The sequence below is a fragment of the Dermacentor variabilis genome, unplaced genomic scaffold (genome assembly GCF_050947875.1).
Source record: "Dermacentor variabilis isolate Ectoservices unplaced genomic scaffold, ASM5094787v1 scaffold_20, whole genome shotgun sequence".
Taxonomy (NCBI): domain Eukaryota; kingdom Metazoa; phylum Arthropoda; class Arachnida; order Ixodida; family Ixodidae; genus Dermacentor; species Dermacentor variabilis.
The window spans coordinates 1,204,229-1,224,481 of NW_027460368.1; the positions used below are offsets into that span (position 1 = coordinate 1,204,229).

At 46.8% G+C, this 20,253-nt stretch overlaps 1 protein-coding gene across 1 annotated transcript; it reads right to left on the reverse strand.

Annotated features, from left to right (window-relative positions):
• Positions 1-2,958: 2,958 nt before the first annotated feature.
• LOC142568527 (uncharacterized) lies at positions 2,959-19,477 on the reverse strand. The gene is made up of 4 exons (XM_075678436.1): positions 19,114-19,477; positions 17,114-17,223; positions 8,444-8,553; positions 2,959-3,177 (listed from the first exon to the last, which is right to left on the reverse strand). The coding sequence occupies exons 1-4, from the start codon at positions 19,251-19,253 to the stop codon at positions 2,959-2,961; spliced, it is 579 nt and encodes a 192-aa protein (XP_075534551.1). The 5' UTR covers positions 19,254-19,477.
• Positions 19,478-20,253: the final 776 nt, after the last annotated feature.

A 20,253-nucleotide genomic window follows, 5' to 3' on the forward strand; every position in this document is an offset into this window, starting at 1 on the left:
CCATCTCGTGCTCGCACGAGCCGATCAAGCGCAGCCGATCAAGCGCAGCCGATTCATGGGAGCTACGCGGCGCTGGCTCAGAAGTGCGAGCGCGCACTTGTTCCAGCGTTGGATGTGGATAAGCAGCAAGGGGTACGTCGAGCTCAATGAAACACTATACATAGAGTCGTTCCTCGAAGAGGAGGCTGGTCTACGGCCCGCATGTGCCTGCTGTCGCTACTTTCACAGGTGCGCGCAATGATGTTGTGACGAGAATCACCTAGAGATTGAAATTCCAAAGAGGTCTACACTTTTGGGATAAACGATTCGTACATTATAACGGGGAAGAAAATTGCTTAGGTTTAAAGGTAAAGTTTAGAAAAAGACAGTTCTGGTCCACCTTCAGATGATTAGTGCACTAAAGCAAACTATAGCAACAATTCAGAACGTAAATAAGTCTTTGCTGTCTAACGTTAGAAACTTTTGCGGACATTCCTGTCCAGCTTCGCTTAGGATTGCTCCGAGCTTCGTTTTGACTGCACAGAAAAAATTGGCGATCGGTTTTGACGCGTGCGCTCTCGATTTGTCTATAGGCAGAGAGCTGCTACGGGGGAATCACGGGTGCAGGGCCGCGTCTTGATTTTTGTAGTATCTTCCAGTTGCGGAATTTCAGTGTCTAAAAGCATTCCTTAATTACGTCGGAAACGGGCAGGGTAGCGCTTACACAATACCGTGGTGCCGGCCACATCAGCCAGCTATGAACGTTTGCGCATGGCACTCTTCGATAAACAGTAAAACAATAATATAAGATTTTATTTCAGATAAACTCGTAAAGAAGGGAACACAACAAGCACTAAATTAAGACCGATTAGTGAATGCCCTAAAACAAGGTCAACTAAGATGGTAAAAAGCAACAGACACTCATATCGACTTGGAACTAAATGCGGAAACTGGAGCGCATGGCGGACGGTAGAGTGGCGCCTTCTACCAGTGACTACCAGAGGCAGCCGTGCATATTCTGTTTGCAGGAATCGAAGGTGCGCTTTTAAGAGATATCGTGGTGTCTGTTTCCTTTGATGCCAAGCGCTCTCACCTCAACGGCACCGGCTGCAAACAATGTGCTACTGCACCAGTATAGACAGCTGGGAGCATTTGATGACGCGCCGCTTTAGCGACAAAACGAGAGAAGAATCAAAGAAATCATAAGCAATTACAACCCTCTTGAGCGCGCATCCTCGCAAACAAACGGCGAAGATCACTACAGAAGGCGGAGAAAACTACCTTCGGCCATGCGCCAGCGTTTCATTTGGTACCGACAGTACAAACGCCACTACGATGCGTTTATCGCGAACATAACGGCGCAAGGTCAGACAAAAAATATAACGTTTTTAAAATATTGTAAAATATAACGTATAACTAAAGTAGAGGTAATAATTACACTAATAAAATGCTGGTAAAGAAACTTTCAAATTAATAAAAGTTGCGTAAAACAATGCTAAAAAAACCTCGGCTCAGCGGATGGCGAAGAATTGCGCCCCTCAAAGAGATCTTCCTCGCAGGTACAAGACGCCGAACCGCACCGCCGGATGCCCCTCGTCGCAGGGACGAGGCCGATGCGGCGGCCAGCGGCCCCCCGGAGGCAACGCGGTCGGAGGACGGCGCTGGTCCAGATGCATTAGGCGCAGCAGGGCTTCACGGTCCAGGTCTCGGAAGAAGGTCGCCTGGCCCCTGTCCACAACGAAATCGTCGTCGCAGTTGACGTCAGACGTGAAGCCGTTCCTAATTACGTTATGAAAACGAGAAAACTCCGCTTTTTCCTGGTAATTGCACCGCACCGGTTCGACCAGGATCTCACGTTGGAACAAATCCTGTCCACGCTTGCCCCATGCGTACAACCCTTCCTGCCACGGACAGCTGTCGTGAAACGACGTCGTCGGCGAGGGGAAGCTGCAAGGAGATTTTTCTACCGGGCATTGATTAATGGCGGGCGAACATTGGAAGTTTCAGCCTCGAGCCACCTTTCCTGCCAAGGCGTTGTCCTCATCAGGGCCAATACTTGCTTCTGACGAAAGCAAATCCCCTTTCGAAACGCTACGTCCAGACTGGCACATCCCTTGTTCTTCCACGGTTCAATTGCCTCCGCAATGCAGCACGTGACCACTGTTTTAGACAAGCGAATGGATGGCAAGACTAGTGAATTAATGAAACGTGACAGAACACTTGCTATCGTTGTGCCGTATAGGCGCAGGAACAGATGCTTCATGGCACAGAAAATCTCACTCGTTTCAAGTTAACCTATATTCGCCATATTGTTGCCGCTTCCTTAGAAATGTGAAATGCCGCGGTAATGCAATAAATGGTGGCCGTCAATTACTGTGGTGTTTACGTGTTAAAATATTCTCAAGGACCATTAGGCTACTCACTTTTGATTCACTAAAGAATCAATTGGCCAATTTCAACACACGTCACGATATTGGACAGTAGTGCCCTTATGTTTTGCAGCGAACTAAAGTATCAGCTAAGAAAGAAACTTCATTTAAAAAAAATAGATGCGTCATTTCCTAAAGTATGATAATTTCACCAACCTGTAGGCTCTCAACGAAGCGAGAGTGACCGGTGTGCGATCGCCCAGAGATGCGACGTCCTGCATTCCACAAGGAAACAGTGCTGGGTGGTTCAACGTCTGCAGCGGAAGATCGAGCAACATAACTTAGTCCTATTCCGCGACTTACACTTATATTCGTCATTGCACTGCCTCAAAAAGCCGAAATTGCGGAAGTAAATATTCGCTTGATCAATAATTTTGACACTGGGAAGGTGTCTTAGTCACGGCAGTACGCGAACGTGCCTATTATTAGTTAAATTCTGGCGTTCTGCGAGCCAAAACCACGGGTTAATTTTGGCCACCCGGTTTTTTTTAACGAGCATCTAAATATATAAGTACACGAGCCTTTTCTGCATTCTGCACTGAGGTCGCTCTCAGTGCATTCCCGCCGAAGCAAAGGTGAGAGGCTGGGTCCTTCTCCACCTGGGTCTCACCTGGGGGCTGTCTGGAAGCAGTTCGTGAGCGAAGCCGTCTTTGAGGAGAATCAACACGGGCTTCGCGCCGACAGGCCAGCAGTCCTCCGACAGCTGGAGTACGCGCACCGGTGCCTGGTAGCGGATGTCGGCGCGAGTGGGAGCCGCACGAAGACAAAACTAGAGAAGCGAATAATAAGTAACGATTAATGACTAACATAATTTTCCTCGAGAGCAATGGATAAAAAAGCTCAACGTAAGCATAGCGCAAAAAGAAACGACGAAGAGAGAAACTGGAAAATACCCGAGAAGGTTATGAGAAGCACATATCAGTGTGCGCCCACTACGGAAAGGGATTAAACTGAAGATACTCTAGGGCTGCCAAAGACAAGTGTGAAAGTTTGTATTGATTACCTAATCCTCACGTAATATTTGACGTTTACATAAAAAATAAATGGCGGAGATTTGCGAGTCAGAATCACGTTCTCTGTACACGGCACACCACAGTGATGGGACTCCGGATAAATTTTGAACACCTGGGGCTCTTTAATGCGGCCCTAAATCCGTGTGCACGAGCAATCTTCCCACTTCCCCCCCCCCCCCTTTAATATACGGCTTAGGCATACTTAAGTAACCCACACAGAACGGATTAGGTAAGAAACCTAGAAGGACGAACATAGGTTTCAGTTTAATTGAAGTGCGCAGAAATGCATCACCTCTGCCCGAACGACCAAACGATAAAAGAGTATTGCTACTGGATTATAGACAATATGAAGGTAACAGATTTTCAACGTTACGTACACAGCACAATGGATCCTTCAGAAGAGAATATTTAGGAATAACTGCCACTGGTTTATATAAATATGCCTTTATGCAATGGCGCATCATCGAATGCGTAGCGCTTAGAGCAGTTCTTTATTAAACTGAAGCAATGCCTTCATATCCTCCTGCAAAGGAAGAATTGCTGTCGTGCGGATATCGGACGCATGGACATTATTCGGAGAAAATAAAATTGCCAACTTTGTAAACCACAGGATCCGGCAAAGGAAGTTCTATAAAAGACACCAGGCAATGCTGCGATGTAGCGTATGAAAGGAAAACTTTTCTTCCGGAAGGTAGCACGAATCTACAACGAAAACAGGTAGGGGTTTCAAAGAAAGTGAAACATGTAATACCATTTACTCTAGCATATTTAAAACAGTATGGTAACCTTGCGCGACTGACTTCATTTGCGACTAAAATTAATGCGCAGTAGAAAGGTAGACAGGGGGCACTTGTACGATAACTTTTCCAGTTGAAGTTTTTCCAGTTGCTGTAAGAATATCTCACCGGCCTCGTTCACCCACTTCGCCGGGTCTACATACGAGCAGAGCTACAGCTGTTGAACAGGTGCTCTTGAAAGCGCAGCTCATTTACAAATAACGCCCTCAAATTAACTGCAACTGAGCTACTTTTTTTTACGGTCAATTCGAAGCTTCGAGAAGGTCTCCTGTACACGTGCGCAAAGATTTATAAAGAAATTTGCTAGAATTTTCTTACCATTACGATTCTAAAATGTAATTAACTACTCGAAGGATGGTTTTCAGGCCCCACACGACAGCTTAGCAATTTATAACGGCGCTCCTCACGCGCCCAAAAACTGAACATTTCGTAGCATGTTGTTCCCAATGCCCACTAAATTTTTGCCGGAGAGAAACGAGATTCTGAAAGAGGGGTGGTGAACGAAAGGACAAACAACCCAATTTGCCACCGTAAAGTTCATCTACGGAAACGCCGTAGCTGCAAACGTTCTGTTCCTGCGAGAACACAGAGCGCTACCCAAATTGGTACAAATTTGATAATTTCTTAAGTCTACCCTACCCACCTTTTTTATTTAGGTAAATAGTTGTGAAAGATGTAGCCACCCAAAGGTGACGGCTACTTTTTCATAACAGTAACATAATAATGTAGTAATCAGGCTTGTACGTGAATAATTAGATTTACTTATAATCAGTTACGTTTGTTAGTAATTTGACAACTTAAATACTTTGGAAACTGGGCAACACACGCAATTCAATGAATTTTTTCATTAACCGATTACTGCAGTATTTCGTACAGAGAAAATTAAAGCAATCGTTTTATGTTTGCAAAACTTATCCAACAACGGAACAATGCACAGCGCGTTTGTTTTTGTAATCGGACATTGACACGTAGCTTGGTTCTTGATACTACGCAGCCGCGTAACAGCTACTTAAGCTGGCTGGTATACGATTGTTTCGGCACACGACGCGTTAAATCAGGGCTAGCAGACTGGGAGAAACACTTCCGAAGGTCTGTCAGTGTAGATATTTAGCCTTGTTGGTGTAATATTTTGCAGTTTTTTCCTGTAGCGCAAATAACACGCCTGTGTGTGTATGTTCTCTTCTACGTCCTTGTTTCATTTGCGCCACAGGAAGAAAAAAAAACTGCGCAGGTCTGTTGTGAAGAGGGAGAGCAGCTGAGGCAGATAGCACGGCGGCATGCCGCACACGCTGAGGGAGAGCGGATTCACTGCATTGTCAAGGGTGCAGAGCAAGTGCGTTGGCCAATGCCGGAGTCGGCGCTTCTCTGCATCTCAGTGCGTGGTCAATGCGAAGAAAACGAAAAAAACGACTGCTGGAATTTAATTTGTGGACTAGCGTTTTATCTTATCCACGAGTTCCATCTCCCTTCGATGAAAACGCTCGGCCACCATACGATATATCGCAGCGACTCTCCTGCAGGCTCGGATCTTTAATTTTGCCGTTGATTGCGTGACGTCTATATTACGATGGTAATTTTGTAAGTACCATCGAATGTTAAATGCCCTATGAATGAATCGAATGCCCTACAATGTTGAAGCGACAATAATTCAACCGCAAATCGTGCGACTATAAAATTGCCTCGGAATTCTGACGGTTACCGTCGACTTTCTATATTTAAATTTGGACTTGTTTTCTTCTACGGAATACAGTATGGAGCATCTGGGATCGAGAGCTCAGGCCACGGAAGTTTTTTTCGGCACGTTCCTAAAGGATGGCCACTGTGATAATTTACCCAAATGCAGGACTTGCAAACCATAGTTGTCAGCACTTACGGCTGCTAGGCGATAGTAGTTGGTGTCCCTAGTCCTTGGTTATGCGAGTTTTATTGCGCTAGCTCTGATTGTGCTCGCCATCTTCATTCGCATGTCGAAGCCGACACTCCACTGCAGTTATTGGTAGAAGAAAACGAGGGAGATAATCGCACTGTTACGACTGACATCAGGTACAGCGGTCTTGGCCGATAAGTGCTGCCCGTTTTTACTATACCGCTGATAAGAATCTAAGGGAACGGCGCTCTGTCAAGTACATGTTTTGTGACCTAAATGTATACTCACACCGACTAACAATGACAATGAGCTCACTACTGTGATGCGAGTTAATCTGATAACGACGGTAGAACGCTGCTAGCTACCTCGCGGGATTAGCTAATCGCGAACAAACTCGCACCCTGGGCTGCTCGGATCCACTTGCGCGCATGTGCAGCAACATTAACACGAATAAATCAACCAGATATGCCGGGAATAGCAAGTGTTGCGCAAATTTCATACAACGTCTTTATTCCATGACAAAGTAAATTGTACCCACGAGTGGTAGTACCACCCTGACTTGATAGTACCAGCCAAAAAGCGCACGCAACGGCGGGGAATTATCGTACGTTCCCAAGCTTTGCGATGCCAGCGGGGAAGAGCTACATTTAAATGCGCTTCAAGCGAAGTGGAGGCCATTTCAATGCAACTCGTCGGCGGTGAAAGGCAACGACGCCGTGTTGCTCAGTCGCCGCGAGTCTCTCCTTGACGCCATCCAGAATTCGGTGCGCAGCGCAGCTAGCCAATCACCTGCTGCGCCTAAGAAATCTGGCGGAGAAAGGCACCGACCAACTACAGCAGTTCTGCTTGTGAAGCAACGCAAAGACGATTATTCAGCGAAAATTTCAATGTAGAGGCGGCTAACATAAAGCAACTATCCTGAAGCGTGCTCAACGCTGCCGTCAAACATGGCTTTATCTCCATCGACGTTACTAGAGTCGCGCAATTTAGAGGATCACACGAAACATCTGCCTATCTGCATCCATACCACCCCAATCTGAATCATCGCCCGGTAGGGCCCCCAATCAGCAGCGGCGCGAAGGTGTGTCAGAGGAGCACAACTTTGTTTACACAACCCGTAATCATGTGCGCGAAGAAATCCAGACTGGTTGAGGTGAGAGGGAAGTGATACGAGAGGCCAGAAAGTAAAGTTTAACCAAATAAAGCACGCTTGGCTACCACGCACTAGGGAAAGGAAAAAAAACTAAATTCTTGGCTTTTAAAAGTTAAAGCGCTAAGCAGACGAGGTCATAGGCAAAGAAGCACACGAAACAGGAGCGTTTCGAGACGTGAATTACCACCAACTCGCCGAAGTTTAGATTCTACTAAATTCTTGGCTTTTACGTGATCATCAGAAGAGCGCACAAGACGGCGCTGGGCCTGCTGGAGTCCACGAGCACGACCCGCTTTTTACAACTCGGGATACACAACACTCTCGAAGAAATAGCCGAAGCGCAACGGACCTCTCAACTGGAGCGGCTGTCCACGACCAAAGCCGGGAGGAAGATACTGGACGACCTGGCAATAGGACGCTCGAACGAGGCGGAGATGAAGCTCTCCGTCCCCGAAGAAGTCCGACGCCAGTCCGGAATCGATCCCATACCCAACATGAATCCCGAGTTCAACAAAGGAAGGAGAGCGGCGAGGGCCAAGGCTCTCAGGACGGCAGCGAGCGTGAGAAGCGCCGAAGTGGAACCAGCTGACAAGGTAGCCATCGCCCTGGCCATTGCCGACGCAGACTGCCACACGGTGCTGAGTGACTCGAGACAGGTGGTGCGAAACTACGCCAAAGGCCAAATCTGCAGGGAGGCAGAGCGCCTACTGCGAGCGGCCAAACTGCAAGACAGAAAAGCAAGACTCAAGTGGTTCCCGGCGCGCGCGGACGACGCGTCGGAACGCAATGAGAACCACAATGAGACGAGACACGCAGCGGCGCGAGCGCTGAAAAACCGCACCCCGGCGACAAGCCGTCCTGACGTGGTTCGGAGCCAAAGGACTTCAGAGTACGCATGGCCAGACGCGCAATGAAACGTTCATCGTTCAGCTCACGGCAAGTGGTCTTGTAGGAGATTGATTGAAATAAAAGGTACATTACGATCATAAATGCTAATATTGTTAGCGCCCCTGCATCTTCACGGGATCTTTATCACAGTCAGCTACAGCACGATTCGGCTTCCGCACGCTAATTCCGGGACCTAAGACAGCCGTATAGCATTATAGCCCTCCTAAGCTTGCTGCAAAATGTGTGCATGCAAATGACAAACGCACCTTTCTGTCCACTTAGTTTATGGTGTACATAATACGCGCCACAGCACTCACCGACGAACTCCGCAACCTTTCCTTGAGATGCGCAGACAAGTCGAGGTGCAGTGTGGACTTGGCCCAACCGAAACCATCCAGCAGGTTGGGCTGCAGTGCTACATACGACGCTGCGTGAAAAGTGAAGGCACCTATTTTAAGCAAGACAGAGCGCTCCACACTTGCAGATATAGGGGACGAATAGTAACGCCAGGAGTAAAGCTAAAAAATAAGCGAGAAACTTCGAAACCTGAAGAATCGGCAAGTCCGGGAGGAAGCATCAAAAATTAGAAATGAAAGCTGAAACAGTATAGTCTATTTGCCGACTGACCTTATCTAGAAAAATATACCATTTGCAAAAATATTCTGTGCATGTTTGAGAAAGGCATTTTCCAAATGGAAATGCTATTGCGGGCTTTTCCTCATTGTTCAAGAAACAATGAGTCTTCGTAGACTGGTGCCAACGCGTAACTGCACAGTGCTGAAGAGCGCGAGTTCTAAGCCGCGTTATCGCGATCTCGTGAAACGCAAAAGATGCAGCTCTACTCAACTGGCCGAGAGGCGGTCAGAAATCACCAAGGAGGATTAGTATCATCGAGAGCGATAACGGGAATATGCCTTGTTTTCCAACCAGACTTTCCATTTCTGACTGCTGTACAGAAGAGGGTGCGCACTATTTTGCAAGCTATCCATCCTAACAGTCACAGCAGTCATGCATTACTCGGGCTCTCTTTCAGTAATAAAGGAGTCGAAAATAAAGCTATTCTTAAGAGACATGAATACATTAGACAAACAAACAGAATATATTCTACACCTTCCATGAGAGCGTTATTTACAACTGACTCGTTTTATTCATTTTGTCAAAGATTACCGTTCGTGGCCGCTCAGTATCCAGCCACACCCAAAAATATAACTAATCGCAGCAGCAAAAGCCTACCAGGATGTGTAATATTAAAAATATGAATGGCGGGGGGTGTTACGTGCCAGAACCACCACATTACTACGAGGCACACAGTAGTGTGGGACTCCGGATTAATTTGACCCCCCGCTGTTCTATAACATGCAGGCAGGGCACGGCACACGGGCGTTTCTGCATTTCGACCCCACCGTCCTCTGTAACGCATTGCATTTATGTGACTTACGTAAGCTATGTAAGCTTAAGTGTAGAACGCATGAACGCTAAGAAATAACGTTGTCAAACATGGGCCCTATAACGTACAACTATTCCAATCTCCTGACTTCATATTTACGTAACCGCCGATGTAAGCACCGGGCGGTGACCCGCAGCGTTGTTTGAACCGACCAATCAAACGCTCTCCTCGTTTATAGGTGGTCAGTTTTGTTGACTTTCGAAACGAATAGCATTGCCTACCTGACCGGCCTTCCTCATCTAATTGCCCGACAAGAGGCGAGGAGCACGCAGCAGTAGTAAATGTTTCGGTGGGGTCGAGCTAGTGCAGTGTAAGTATAGATAATCGAATGAGGAGGGTGGTGCTGGCGTCTTTGATTTGCCCGATTCCCCTTGCTTATAGCTTGGGGTGTCGGGTCGAAAATCGAGGCGGAGTGCAATGGAAGGTTAAGAATGCAGCGGAAACGAATCCTCAGCGAAGTTGGCAGAGCGATACCGTAAATGTGCAGCAAGAGCGCGACAATGTTATACATACAAACGAAAATGTTAATTAGGCGCAAATAAATTGGTGTTGGCCCGCAGCTCCGAGTCGCCAGTGTTCGAATGATCTGTTGGCAGACAGTTTATTCTTTCCGGAACGGGTCAGTCTCCAGGCTATTCCGAAATAAAATTTCACCGACGATTACGATACTCCCTAATGCGACATTTCAGCGCAGCTCTATACGTGTTTTCATTCCGCGACATAGTGAGGCAAAAAAGTCCGCAGTCGTAGAAAATCTGATCGGCGGGTCAAGCTCGTCTGCTTTTATACGAGACTCACCGAAGGTTCAAGTGTAATCGCTGGTGTCGCATGGCTTCCAGAAAGTACTACACAGTTTGTGCCGCGCTTACAACCAGACTACAAAACAATCGCAAATCAAGCAAACCAAACAAGCGCGAGCGAGATCTGACTCAAGCAGACGATCATACGAAACGAGCGGTCGGGTTGAGAGGTGCGCATCGAGCGGTCGGGCAGGTCCGCATGGTACCAGTTTCCCGCGAGTACGAGGGGCCGCTCACATTGGTCTCCGTTGTTCGCGGCTTGCGTCTTTCATCTCTCGCTCCGCATTCGCTATTTCATCTTTGGCTGTGCACGTTTGCGCCGCCGACACCAACGCAGGAACGGGAGCCTAAGAGCTGGGCTCTCAAAACCAGTTTTATGCAGCATACAAATGCATCTTTAACGAGCACACGCCACTTTGACGTGTTGGGCTTTCGTAGTTTTGCGACATCGCGTTTCAGACAGAAGTGGGCTTAGCCTGAAAATTTTTTACATAGCGGAGTAGTAATGGCAGAAAAAAGTGTAGAAACGTAAGTATTTTTCTTTTGTTTCGTCTAATCAGTGTGTACACGCCATATCACACCTTTGCGGTATTTGTGACGCCGCAGACAGACAGGTGAAATGTCTCCGAAAAATTTGAGCAACCGTGCAGGACTGATTGTGGAAATGCAATAGAAACAGTTTGGAATAGCTGTACGTTCAAGCGTCCATGGTGGTACTCATGCCTCCCGCTTCAATCTGACTTGTGAAGCGGGAATGCGCTCGCTACGGTTGATAGCCAGCGAATTGAAAATAACCTCACTTCCAAGATATTCACTTGTCAGAATCTAATGCAACACTGAAGCGCATGAATGTCTGCATGCCGCATGTGACGCTCCTACCGGAGCCGGAAATCGAAACGTCGGGCCCGTGCTTATCAGCAAGACGTGGCTTAACCAAATTAGGCACCGATACTGTTACTTAAAGAAACGCACTGTTTTCTAATACATGTGACTCAAAAAAAAGAAGCGTACGTGAAAGTAGAAAATGCCTTATGCACTTCTAGCAGAATGCTTTAATTATAGGCACGACTTCACCAATGACCGATTCCAGAATCCATACGGCCTCTACAAATATTTTATATTGACGGAAGTTATGGCTTATGCCCTTCCCCACAGTTGCCTGTAAATTAAAACGACCTTGCATTATCCATCCTCCTTCGCGCTCGGCCTTGCTTGGTACGCCCTCCTTTGGAGCGCCACGTTCAAAGTTTCTTAGCCGCATTTCTTAGCCCAAGCTATACCGTCGAGGAGCCAAAGTTAAGCTCGTGCATGATAGGCTTTTTGTGGATGATGAGGCCTACTTGTGGGATGAACAGTCTGGCATGCGGGTAAAGATGCGCGGTAGCAAAAGAAACCCTTCGCTGAACCGTGATTGACAAGAGAAGCAGCATGAAATACGGCTCGTGAATTTGAAAGCCCAAAGAATTGTGAATAAGACGGAGTTGCGCGAGGGATTGGCTTTAACGCATGACCCTGACCTAATAGCTATTACAGAAACATGGTTGAGAGATGATATTGCGAGTGATGAAGTTTTTCCTTCTTCCTATAATGTCTTGCGAAATGACAGATTAACTAGAGGCGGGGGCGTTGCGCTATTGTTAAAGAAACCACTAAAATACGAGCCCTTACCATCATTTGAAGGGCATGAAAACGCTTGGTGTCGACTATTGTTAGTGGGCGTCATCTATAGGCCTCCTGGCAGCTCTGGAATTCTTTGAAAGCCCTCATAATTACCTAGCAGCGTTAAGAAAGCGAGAATAATAATCACTGGTGACTTCCATTTGCCTGGTGTAGATTGAGAGGTAAGAATCCCAAGTTCCACTGATAGGATTCATGCAGACAGTATGTTAGAAAAAATGACTAAGCTCGGTCTTATTCAGGTGGTCTCGTCTCCAACGCGAGTACGTGCAGCAAGTTCGACGATGTTGGACTTATTGTTTCTATCCGAGGGAACGTTTGATTATGACATTGATGTGGAAGTAGGAATATCCGACCACTAAGCAGCAATTTCGTCTCTTAAAGGCAGCAGCACACTCTTAAGAAATCGGCTAGTAAAGTATGATTTTTTTTTCGAGCCGACGACACATCAATTCTCGACCGCTTGGAAATCGGTGTCGATGAAATGCCACATCATGAAGACGTGAATGGGCTCTGGCGTCATTTCCTAGGAGTCGTAAATGATTGCTTGCTCAAATACGTTTCCCAAAAAACAAAAAGGACAGATAGGCCAAACCCATGGATTACCCGAGATATTCATCTAAAACAGCGACTGCGCCGTGCACGTCAGAGAATTCAAAGAGACGCGACAGCTATCAGTAACCTCAATGCGCAAGTGCGTAGCGAGTTAAAAAAAGCTAAAGGCTTTTTCCTTTCCAATACGTTAACTAAATATATGAAAGAATCGCCGCAGAAATTCTGGCGATACATGTCAAGGAGTAGAGACACAATCGAAGCCGTTCTTGTAGATGGTATGTCGTGTTCTGAACCCTCCCTCCTTGCTGAAGCATTTAACAAGTACTTCTGCTCTATTCACTTCAAAGGTTGATAGTATTGTAAAACACTCGGACATGAATCTTTCCAGCAACGATATTGTTATCACCAAAGAAGGTATGATTGCTGCCTTGCTAAGACTAGACGACAAAAAGTCACCGGGCCCGGATAAGATTCCAAACGCTTTTCTTAAACGTTATTCTGAGTGGGTGGCATGCTTTCTCGAAAAGCTTTTTTAGTTATCGCTTCATAGCGGTATTATACCTACCGACAGGCTGATGACAAGGGTAAAAGCAATTTTCAAATCAGGAAGCAAGCTTGCCATTGGGAATTAGCGCCCGATTTCTATTACGTGCACAATATGCAAGGTCCTGGAACACATAATTGCTAAGGAGTTAGTTCAGTACATAGAAAATAATCTTTTCTACAGTAAGCAGCATGGCTATCGAAGAAGTCTATCAACTGTGACCCAACTGCTTGAAACTATCCACAGCTTTGCTGAGGTAGTCAACTCGAAAGCGCAAGTTGACGTAATTTCAATTGATATGTCAAAGGCATTCGATAAGGTCTGTCACAGCAAGCTGATGAGCAAGCTTGCCGACTTTGGGGTCAACGAACAAATTAATAATTGGATTCAGGCGTACTTGACAAATAGGCTGCAATTTGTAGAAATTAATGGCCAACACGTACTCCCAAAGTTTACCCGTTTCTTCTGGTGTATACCGCAAGGGTCTGTTGGGGCCGATATTCTTGATTTACTTTAATGATATAGCCGAGCATATAGATACTAGTGTTGAGGTTCGTTTATTTGCGGACGATTGTATATTGTACTGCCCAGTGAAATCAATAGATGATCAAAAATTACTGAATAAATCCTTGGAAGGAATCCGCAATTGGTGCTCCAAATGGAATATGGAAATTAATTTTGAAAAGACCGCGTGTATGACTGTCTCGAACAAGAAAATACCACTGTTTTAATTAATGCGTAGGCAACAAACAAATAGCCCGCACGACAAAACTAAAGTATCTTGGTGTCACCATCTCAAATAACCTCAATTGGAAGAATCATGTAAACAACATATGTGGATCTGCTCAGCGAAAACTTGGATTATTGAAAACAAAATAGCCGCATGCAACGCCTGCAGTTAAACTTAAGGCCTATACAGCTGTTGTACGCCCTTCTTTGGAATATGCTGGTGTTATATGGGATCCTCACCAGCAATATGAGATTAACCAACTTGAACGCATTCAGAGACTTGCAGTACGGTTTATATTTTCAGCGTATCGGAATCCCACAGTCCGTAACCGCTTTGCTAGCTAGGGCAAATTTACCGACATCGGCAACACGCAGAAAAATCGCACGACTGAAGTTTTTGCACCAGCTCTCTACTAATAAATTTAACTTAGATCAGTCGCGCTATTTGTTACTTCCTGGCAGAGTCTCTCCCCATGTGAATCGCCCTTATGTTGTTATGCCTTACAATGACAGAATTGATGTTTTTAAATATTCTCCCCTTGTTAATTGAAGACTGGAATGGCCTTGATGTACAGATTTTTGATGACACAATGACTGTACAATCATTTGAACGGAAGCTGGAAATGTACCTCTCGCGATGTATTTATTGTTTCATTGCTTGATGTGTTGACAAATAGTGTCAATCCTCCCACCCTGTACAGCCCGAAAAGGGCTAACAGTACTAGAAATAAATAAATAAAAAACCACTTGCGCATCCAGCAGCCCCTTCCTGCGAGTGCTTTTACCCTGATTAGCTTTAACTGAACACTTCACCCATGCTGGGCTTCTTGCTCACAACCATTAGCGGCGAGAATTTGGAGTGGCGCCCTCTCGCGAGTGACGTCACGGCGAGGACGCCGCTCGCTCCGGCTCACTCGGCGGCCGCGCGCGTTGCCTTCGTGTACGCTTGGGATATGGGTGGCTCGAGCCGTACGTATTCAAGGGTATGTGGGCTTCTTTCTGCTGCCATGCCTGAACCACTGTTCCTTCTGCAAAAGCGCGTGAGTCGAGAAAGGTTGCGGCTTGGATATCGCAAACTATGTAGCATTGAAGGGCTCTACTGGTTTTGCAATGCATATATGCGCCGCGTCTGTCCATAAACTTTGCGTAAGAATGTCTGCAAATTCAATACGCGAAGTTCTGTACGATGCTTCGCTAAATACGTAACATTCCCTTAGTACTTAGCTATGAGAGACATTTTACATGGAAGAAAAATCTTGGTATTTGGTGTAAACGTGTCGTCCGTGTTAGAAAGATACTGCCCTGCGAAGCTCTCATCATGATTCTTATTACTCTCGTGAGTTGTTCTAGTCAGGTATGGGCACTTTATTAATGCGTGAAAGAAAGAGTTAGGCGCGCATTTCGTATGAAAAAGTTTGCTACTACTTTCCCCGCTCTCTGAAACAAGCCCTCATAAGACGAACCGCCCATGGCTGCTAACCCGACGGCTTGTTATGTAGATTATTTACATAGTTAATTCATAAATACCATAGTAGCAATCACTTGAAAGAAACGTTCCGTGGTGAAGGCCGAGAGCCAATCAATAGCAAGCGATGAAATGTTTCATGGAGGCCCTCAGTAGCCTTTATCGACAATATGGCGCAGATCTCGAACAACGTTAGCAACCAACTGTACTTATGGCGAGGCACGCATTGTGCGCGAAACCCGTCAGCGTCGTACAAGTTCGAATTTAAACCATATAGCAGTTTTTGTACGGCGCCAGTTGCAATTCCTTAACTATACTGGAGTACTGCAGCGCAGCGTAGGCTGCCTAGAAAAGGAAAACTCAAGCACCTACTGCTACGCCATGTCTCGATCCAGCGTTGTTTAACTCTACAACCGGATAAGTGTTCGCCTCGTCAGTACATAAAAGAGAACCTCGCAAACCTTCGTAAGGAAGACACAACAAGCCTTACATATTTGACTTGATTTTGGACCCTCCACCGGGGAATTATATCTTCAATGTGTACCATACTACTAACGAAAGACTGTTCGGCCTCTTTCTGACTGCAGCCTTACAGTCCAAAAGTCATTTCACAAAAAAATTTGGGCCGAGCGGCCTCTGTCACATCGCCAAACAGATTCGTCATGTATATTCCTCAAGCAACAAACACCAGTAAATTGCTCAAGTAAATTGAATGTGTAGCATGGTAAAATGAGTATATATATTGGTACATTCCTTTTCGTATTCTGCAAACAGCTGTAAGCCTCAATTAGCTTTATTTCAAATTACAGCCATTAAACACCTGAAGAACCGCCTAATTTTGAGAAATAGTTGAAGAAGCAAGTTGGACTGGTATAATGTAAACTGTAGTGTTAAGTCTGTTACTGCGGAGCGTTTGTGAAGAAATGCAAAAATTCGATATTATGCCATGAACTACTCGTCATGAGCAAACCTGTTGTAGCGGATTAAAATCAAGTTGCAATGCCTAAACTATACTCGAGTACTGCAGTTGTAGAAGTCAGATAGCCAGCGTTTGTGATATATGTGTTGCACCGCTGCTGGTATGGTATCATAACTGGATTATTATATGCTATGTTTTTGCGGTTGTCGATCCGCGCATGAAAAACCCGCACTGGGCTGCGCTCCTTCGGCTGGCACTGTAGCGTTGCCTTTGAGAACTGTATTCTCATCTAAGAAATAACCTCTTTGAATAAATTTTCCCGAACGAAGACTTCGTCAAGATATATTTGAGACGACAAGCAGAGGGAACGAGACCGTCTACCAAACGTTATCGCGCAGCGCGGGACACGCCTGCATGTACGAGAAGTTTCTGGAATGTTATCGATGGTTCTATCCGCTGTCTTGCCACCGAACCTTGTGTAATCTGATGGCATGTATGCGCGACGCGGAATGGTGAAGAACTTTCTGGAGGACACGTGGGCACCAGCGATTTCCCTGGAACGGTCGATGGCTCATGTATAAAAGCCGACGCGCTTCACCGGCATATCAGATTTTCGACGACCGCCGACTGTTCGCAGCTATCGCTTTGTGAGCGTAGCCTGCTTTTGAGGGTACAAGTTCACCCAATAAAACGCTAGTTTCGTCAATCAGTTTTCTGCCTTTTGCGGCGTCACTACTACGTGACTATTACGTTGGCCACAGGGAATTTCTTCCTGCCACAATTGTTCTAGGGCCATAGAATAAAAAATATTACAAAAGTTTAACAGGAATGAGACGCGCCCTCGAACTCACAGACGTCGTCGGACGAGCCACTTGTCTCTTCATAAATGTGAACGTCCACGGAGACAAAGTAGCGTTGCAGCACCTCCATCCCCTGAAGTTGCACGTGAAGGCAGCGGGAACTGCAAGAGGGAGGAAAGAACTTTCACCCCAATGAACCTTTCATGGGCACAGACGGTCTGGTGTATTGAGAGCTGATGTATATTGTTCCCTTCATTTGATTGTTCATAGCTGTAATGCGGTTATTGTTACCTCCCTAGACCAATAACTTTGTCTTCGAAGCCCTCAGTGGCACCAATAGGATAAAAAGGAATGGCGAGACTAAGAGGACGGACGCGAATGGAATCACCATCCAAACCCTGCGAAAGCGGATGTCCAGCGAAGCTGCTGAGAACCACTAGAACTGCTGAGGGGGGTGCACAATGCTTTACTGCCTTAGAGTAAGGGTAGTAAGGGAAGTAATTGTAATTTCGGCATCGGGCCGCAGCTGGTCGTATTGCCGTTTTTTGCCTTTAACACCCCTAGTGTTCACGCTGCGGCTCGGGATTCCTAACTGTACGTTGCGTACCCATAGCGGTGTTACAACAATGAAATCAGTTGCTAGGCTGGTTCTCTTATGGACGAAAGGCTACAGGCGTCACTCAGCGCGTCGCAAGCTGCGGTCGCCGCGGCAGCTTGCGCTACAGCAATATTTACAGGGAAACGCATGCGGGGAGCGCTTCGACCTTGGTATTATCAGGAGCGCCTTATCAATTACGGGGTTTGGATGCTTGGTCTGGGCTTGTTCTATATTGAAATGAATTGCGTTATGTATGTGGCATGCGTGATTCCATATAATGCATGCACTTCTCGCTTCTCTTTGCCGGGTGCTTGAAGCCTGCCTCATGGGGGTACGAACCACTGCTCCTGCACTGCCGCCGGGATAGGCCCACGTTTTAACACGACAGCGTCATAGGGCCCTCATGTTGCAGAAAACCCAGTGCCGGTGGACTCGCCCGTGAGCGAAAATTTCCGTAGATATTTAGGTGTATTATTATGCGATGCCTTGCTATATGACATGCGGAATAGGCGGGTTATATCGCCACACCATTATAGCACTATAGTTGCTCATAACTTGCCTTACATTCCTGACGAAGTTTCTCTAAATTTTGCGAATGACAGCCCACAAATTTCATGAAACAAAACACCGACAGCGCATGCGTTTACGTTCAATCTTCAGACCGACATTAAAATCGCGAAACTATTAGAAACCTGTAAATGGTTTAATTTTTTGGCGCGGCAGTGCACGACGTCCGAGAACGGCTCACGCAAGAGGCCGCGTTTCTACCAGAAAATTCGCCGTCGTGCACAACATTCCCCGCCAGCGTTTCGCAGTAAACATTACGGTTACATACGCTGCAGTTCCCGGGAAGCGCGAGAAGCAGTCGGGGATCTTTCAATGCTGTCGCGTTCCACTCTTAAAGAAGCTTGGCCATCCATAAGATTTTTTGTTAATGGACGCTGACACGAAAAACGCCGACTATCGAGAGGCTAACAGGTTCGCTGTAAAAGATGCAAAGCGAGCCATTGAGCAGCACACCAATTAGAGTTTGTAGTTTATACCTCACCCGCCGTGGTTGCTCAGTGGCTATGGTGTTGGGCTGCTGAGCACGAGGTCGCGGGATCGAATCCCGGCCACGGCGGCCGCATTTCGATGGGGGGGAAATGCGAAAACACCCGTGTGCTTAGATTTAGGTGCACGTTAAAGAACCCCCAGGTGGTCGAAATTTCCGAAGTCCCCCACTACGGCGTGCCTCATAATCAGGAAGTGATGTTGGCACGTAAAATCCCATAATTTTTAGTTTATACCTCGAACAGAAATCAATGGTAGTGCATCGTTCGCCCTTACATCCTTTAAGCGTTGATTGAAAACTTTCTTCCGTCATCCCAAGCAGTCCGAACACGCCCAACGCTTTAGCAAGAATAGCACAGCGAAAGGAAAAGCTAAGCAGGCATTGGAGCTACGAGCATACCTTGCGTGCACGCTACCGGACAGAAGGCCATCGCTGCCGATGATGGTCTCGGCGTTCCCATTGCCGAGGTCGATTCCATTTTGACATGTGCGAAACATCAGGGTCTCCAGCAACAGCTTATAGTGAGCCGCTGTCACCATTTCGGCGATGACGTTGGGCACAGACGTCAGATACGGCCGCACGAAGTTTCTTGGAGATTGTGCTAGCGGCGTAATAGTGCCCTTCTCGTGATCACGGGAGCCTGGAAGTTCCGTAAGGTAACGCGGGAGGCTTTCTGCCTCTTCCTTAAAGGGGTCAGAATCATCGAAAGGCGGCGAACGCGCGCGCTCTGCAGCCCTGCTAATCGACGCCCACAGAAGACGCCTCGGCGACGCCCCCCTCTCGAGCATGGCCGTTTCCATGAGCACGAAGCGGAGCGCTGAACAGTGAACACGCTGCAGCACAAGCTGTTATGGAGAGGAGCGTTCGATGCTTTAAGCAGCGTACTGCTCTTTCCTCGATGCGCTCGATGTGTCAGTGCGTTCTGCGGTGGCGCTGCCGCCGCGAATGATGATATTGACACGTGTACTTGTGTTCATCGGGCGACACGTTTCACCGCCTAACAAATGTTATCGCACAGCGCAGGAGGCGCTTGCATGTGTCGGAAGTTTCTGGAATGTTATCGATGGTTCCATCCACTGTCTGTGACCGAACCTTGTGTAATCTGATTGCATGTTTGCGCGACGCGAATAATGCAGAACTTTGTGGAAGGCGCGCGGGTCCCAGCGATTAGTTTGGAACATTCGACGATTGATGTGTAAAAGCCGACGCGCTTGACCCGTTGATCAGATTTCGACGACCGCCGATCGTGTTCGCCGCTACCGTTGTTCTTTGGGTGTAGCCTGTTTTTGAGGGCACAAGTTCGCCCAATAAAACGCTCGTTTCTTTAATCACAGTTTTGCTGCCTTCTTAACCGTCACTACCACGTGACAATATGTTCCCAGAAATTGGCGCGAAGAAAAGTGATATGCTCAGTTACGTGACGTCACTTTGCGAATAGTGACACGTGAACTTGGCCAGGAGTTGAGCAAGCTGATGCAGTCTAGTCAGATCTTAAATATGATGCCAGTTGCTCGCCAGTGCGAGAACGCCCTCGACGTT

Coding starts and splice junctions, on each gene's coding strand:
- LOC142568527 (XM_075678436.1), bottom strand. CDS start 19,253: ATGGTGACAGCGGCTCACTATAAGCTGTTGCTGGAGACCCTGATGTTT. Junction 17,224..19,113: donor TCCGGTAGCGTGCACGCAAG/GTATGCTCGTAG, acceptor TCCCTCTTGCAG/TTCCCGCTGCCTTCACGTGC. Junction 3,178..8,443: donor AAAGGTTGCGGAGTTCGTCG/GTGAGTGCTGTG, acceptor TCGCTTCTCTAG/TTTTGTCTTCGTGCGGCTCC.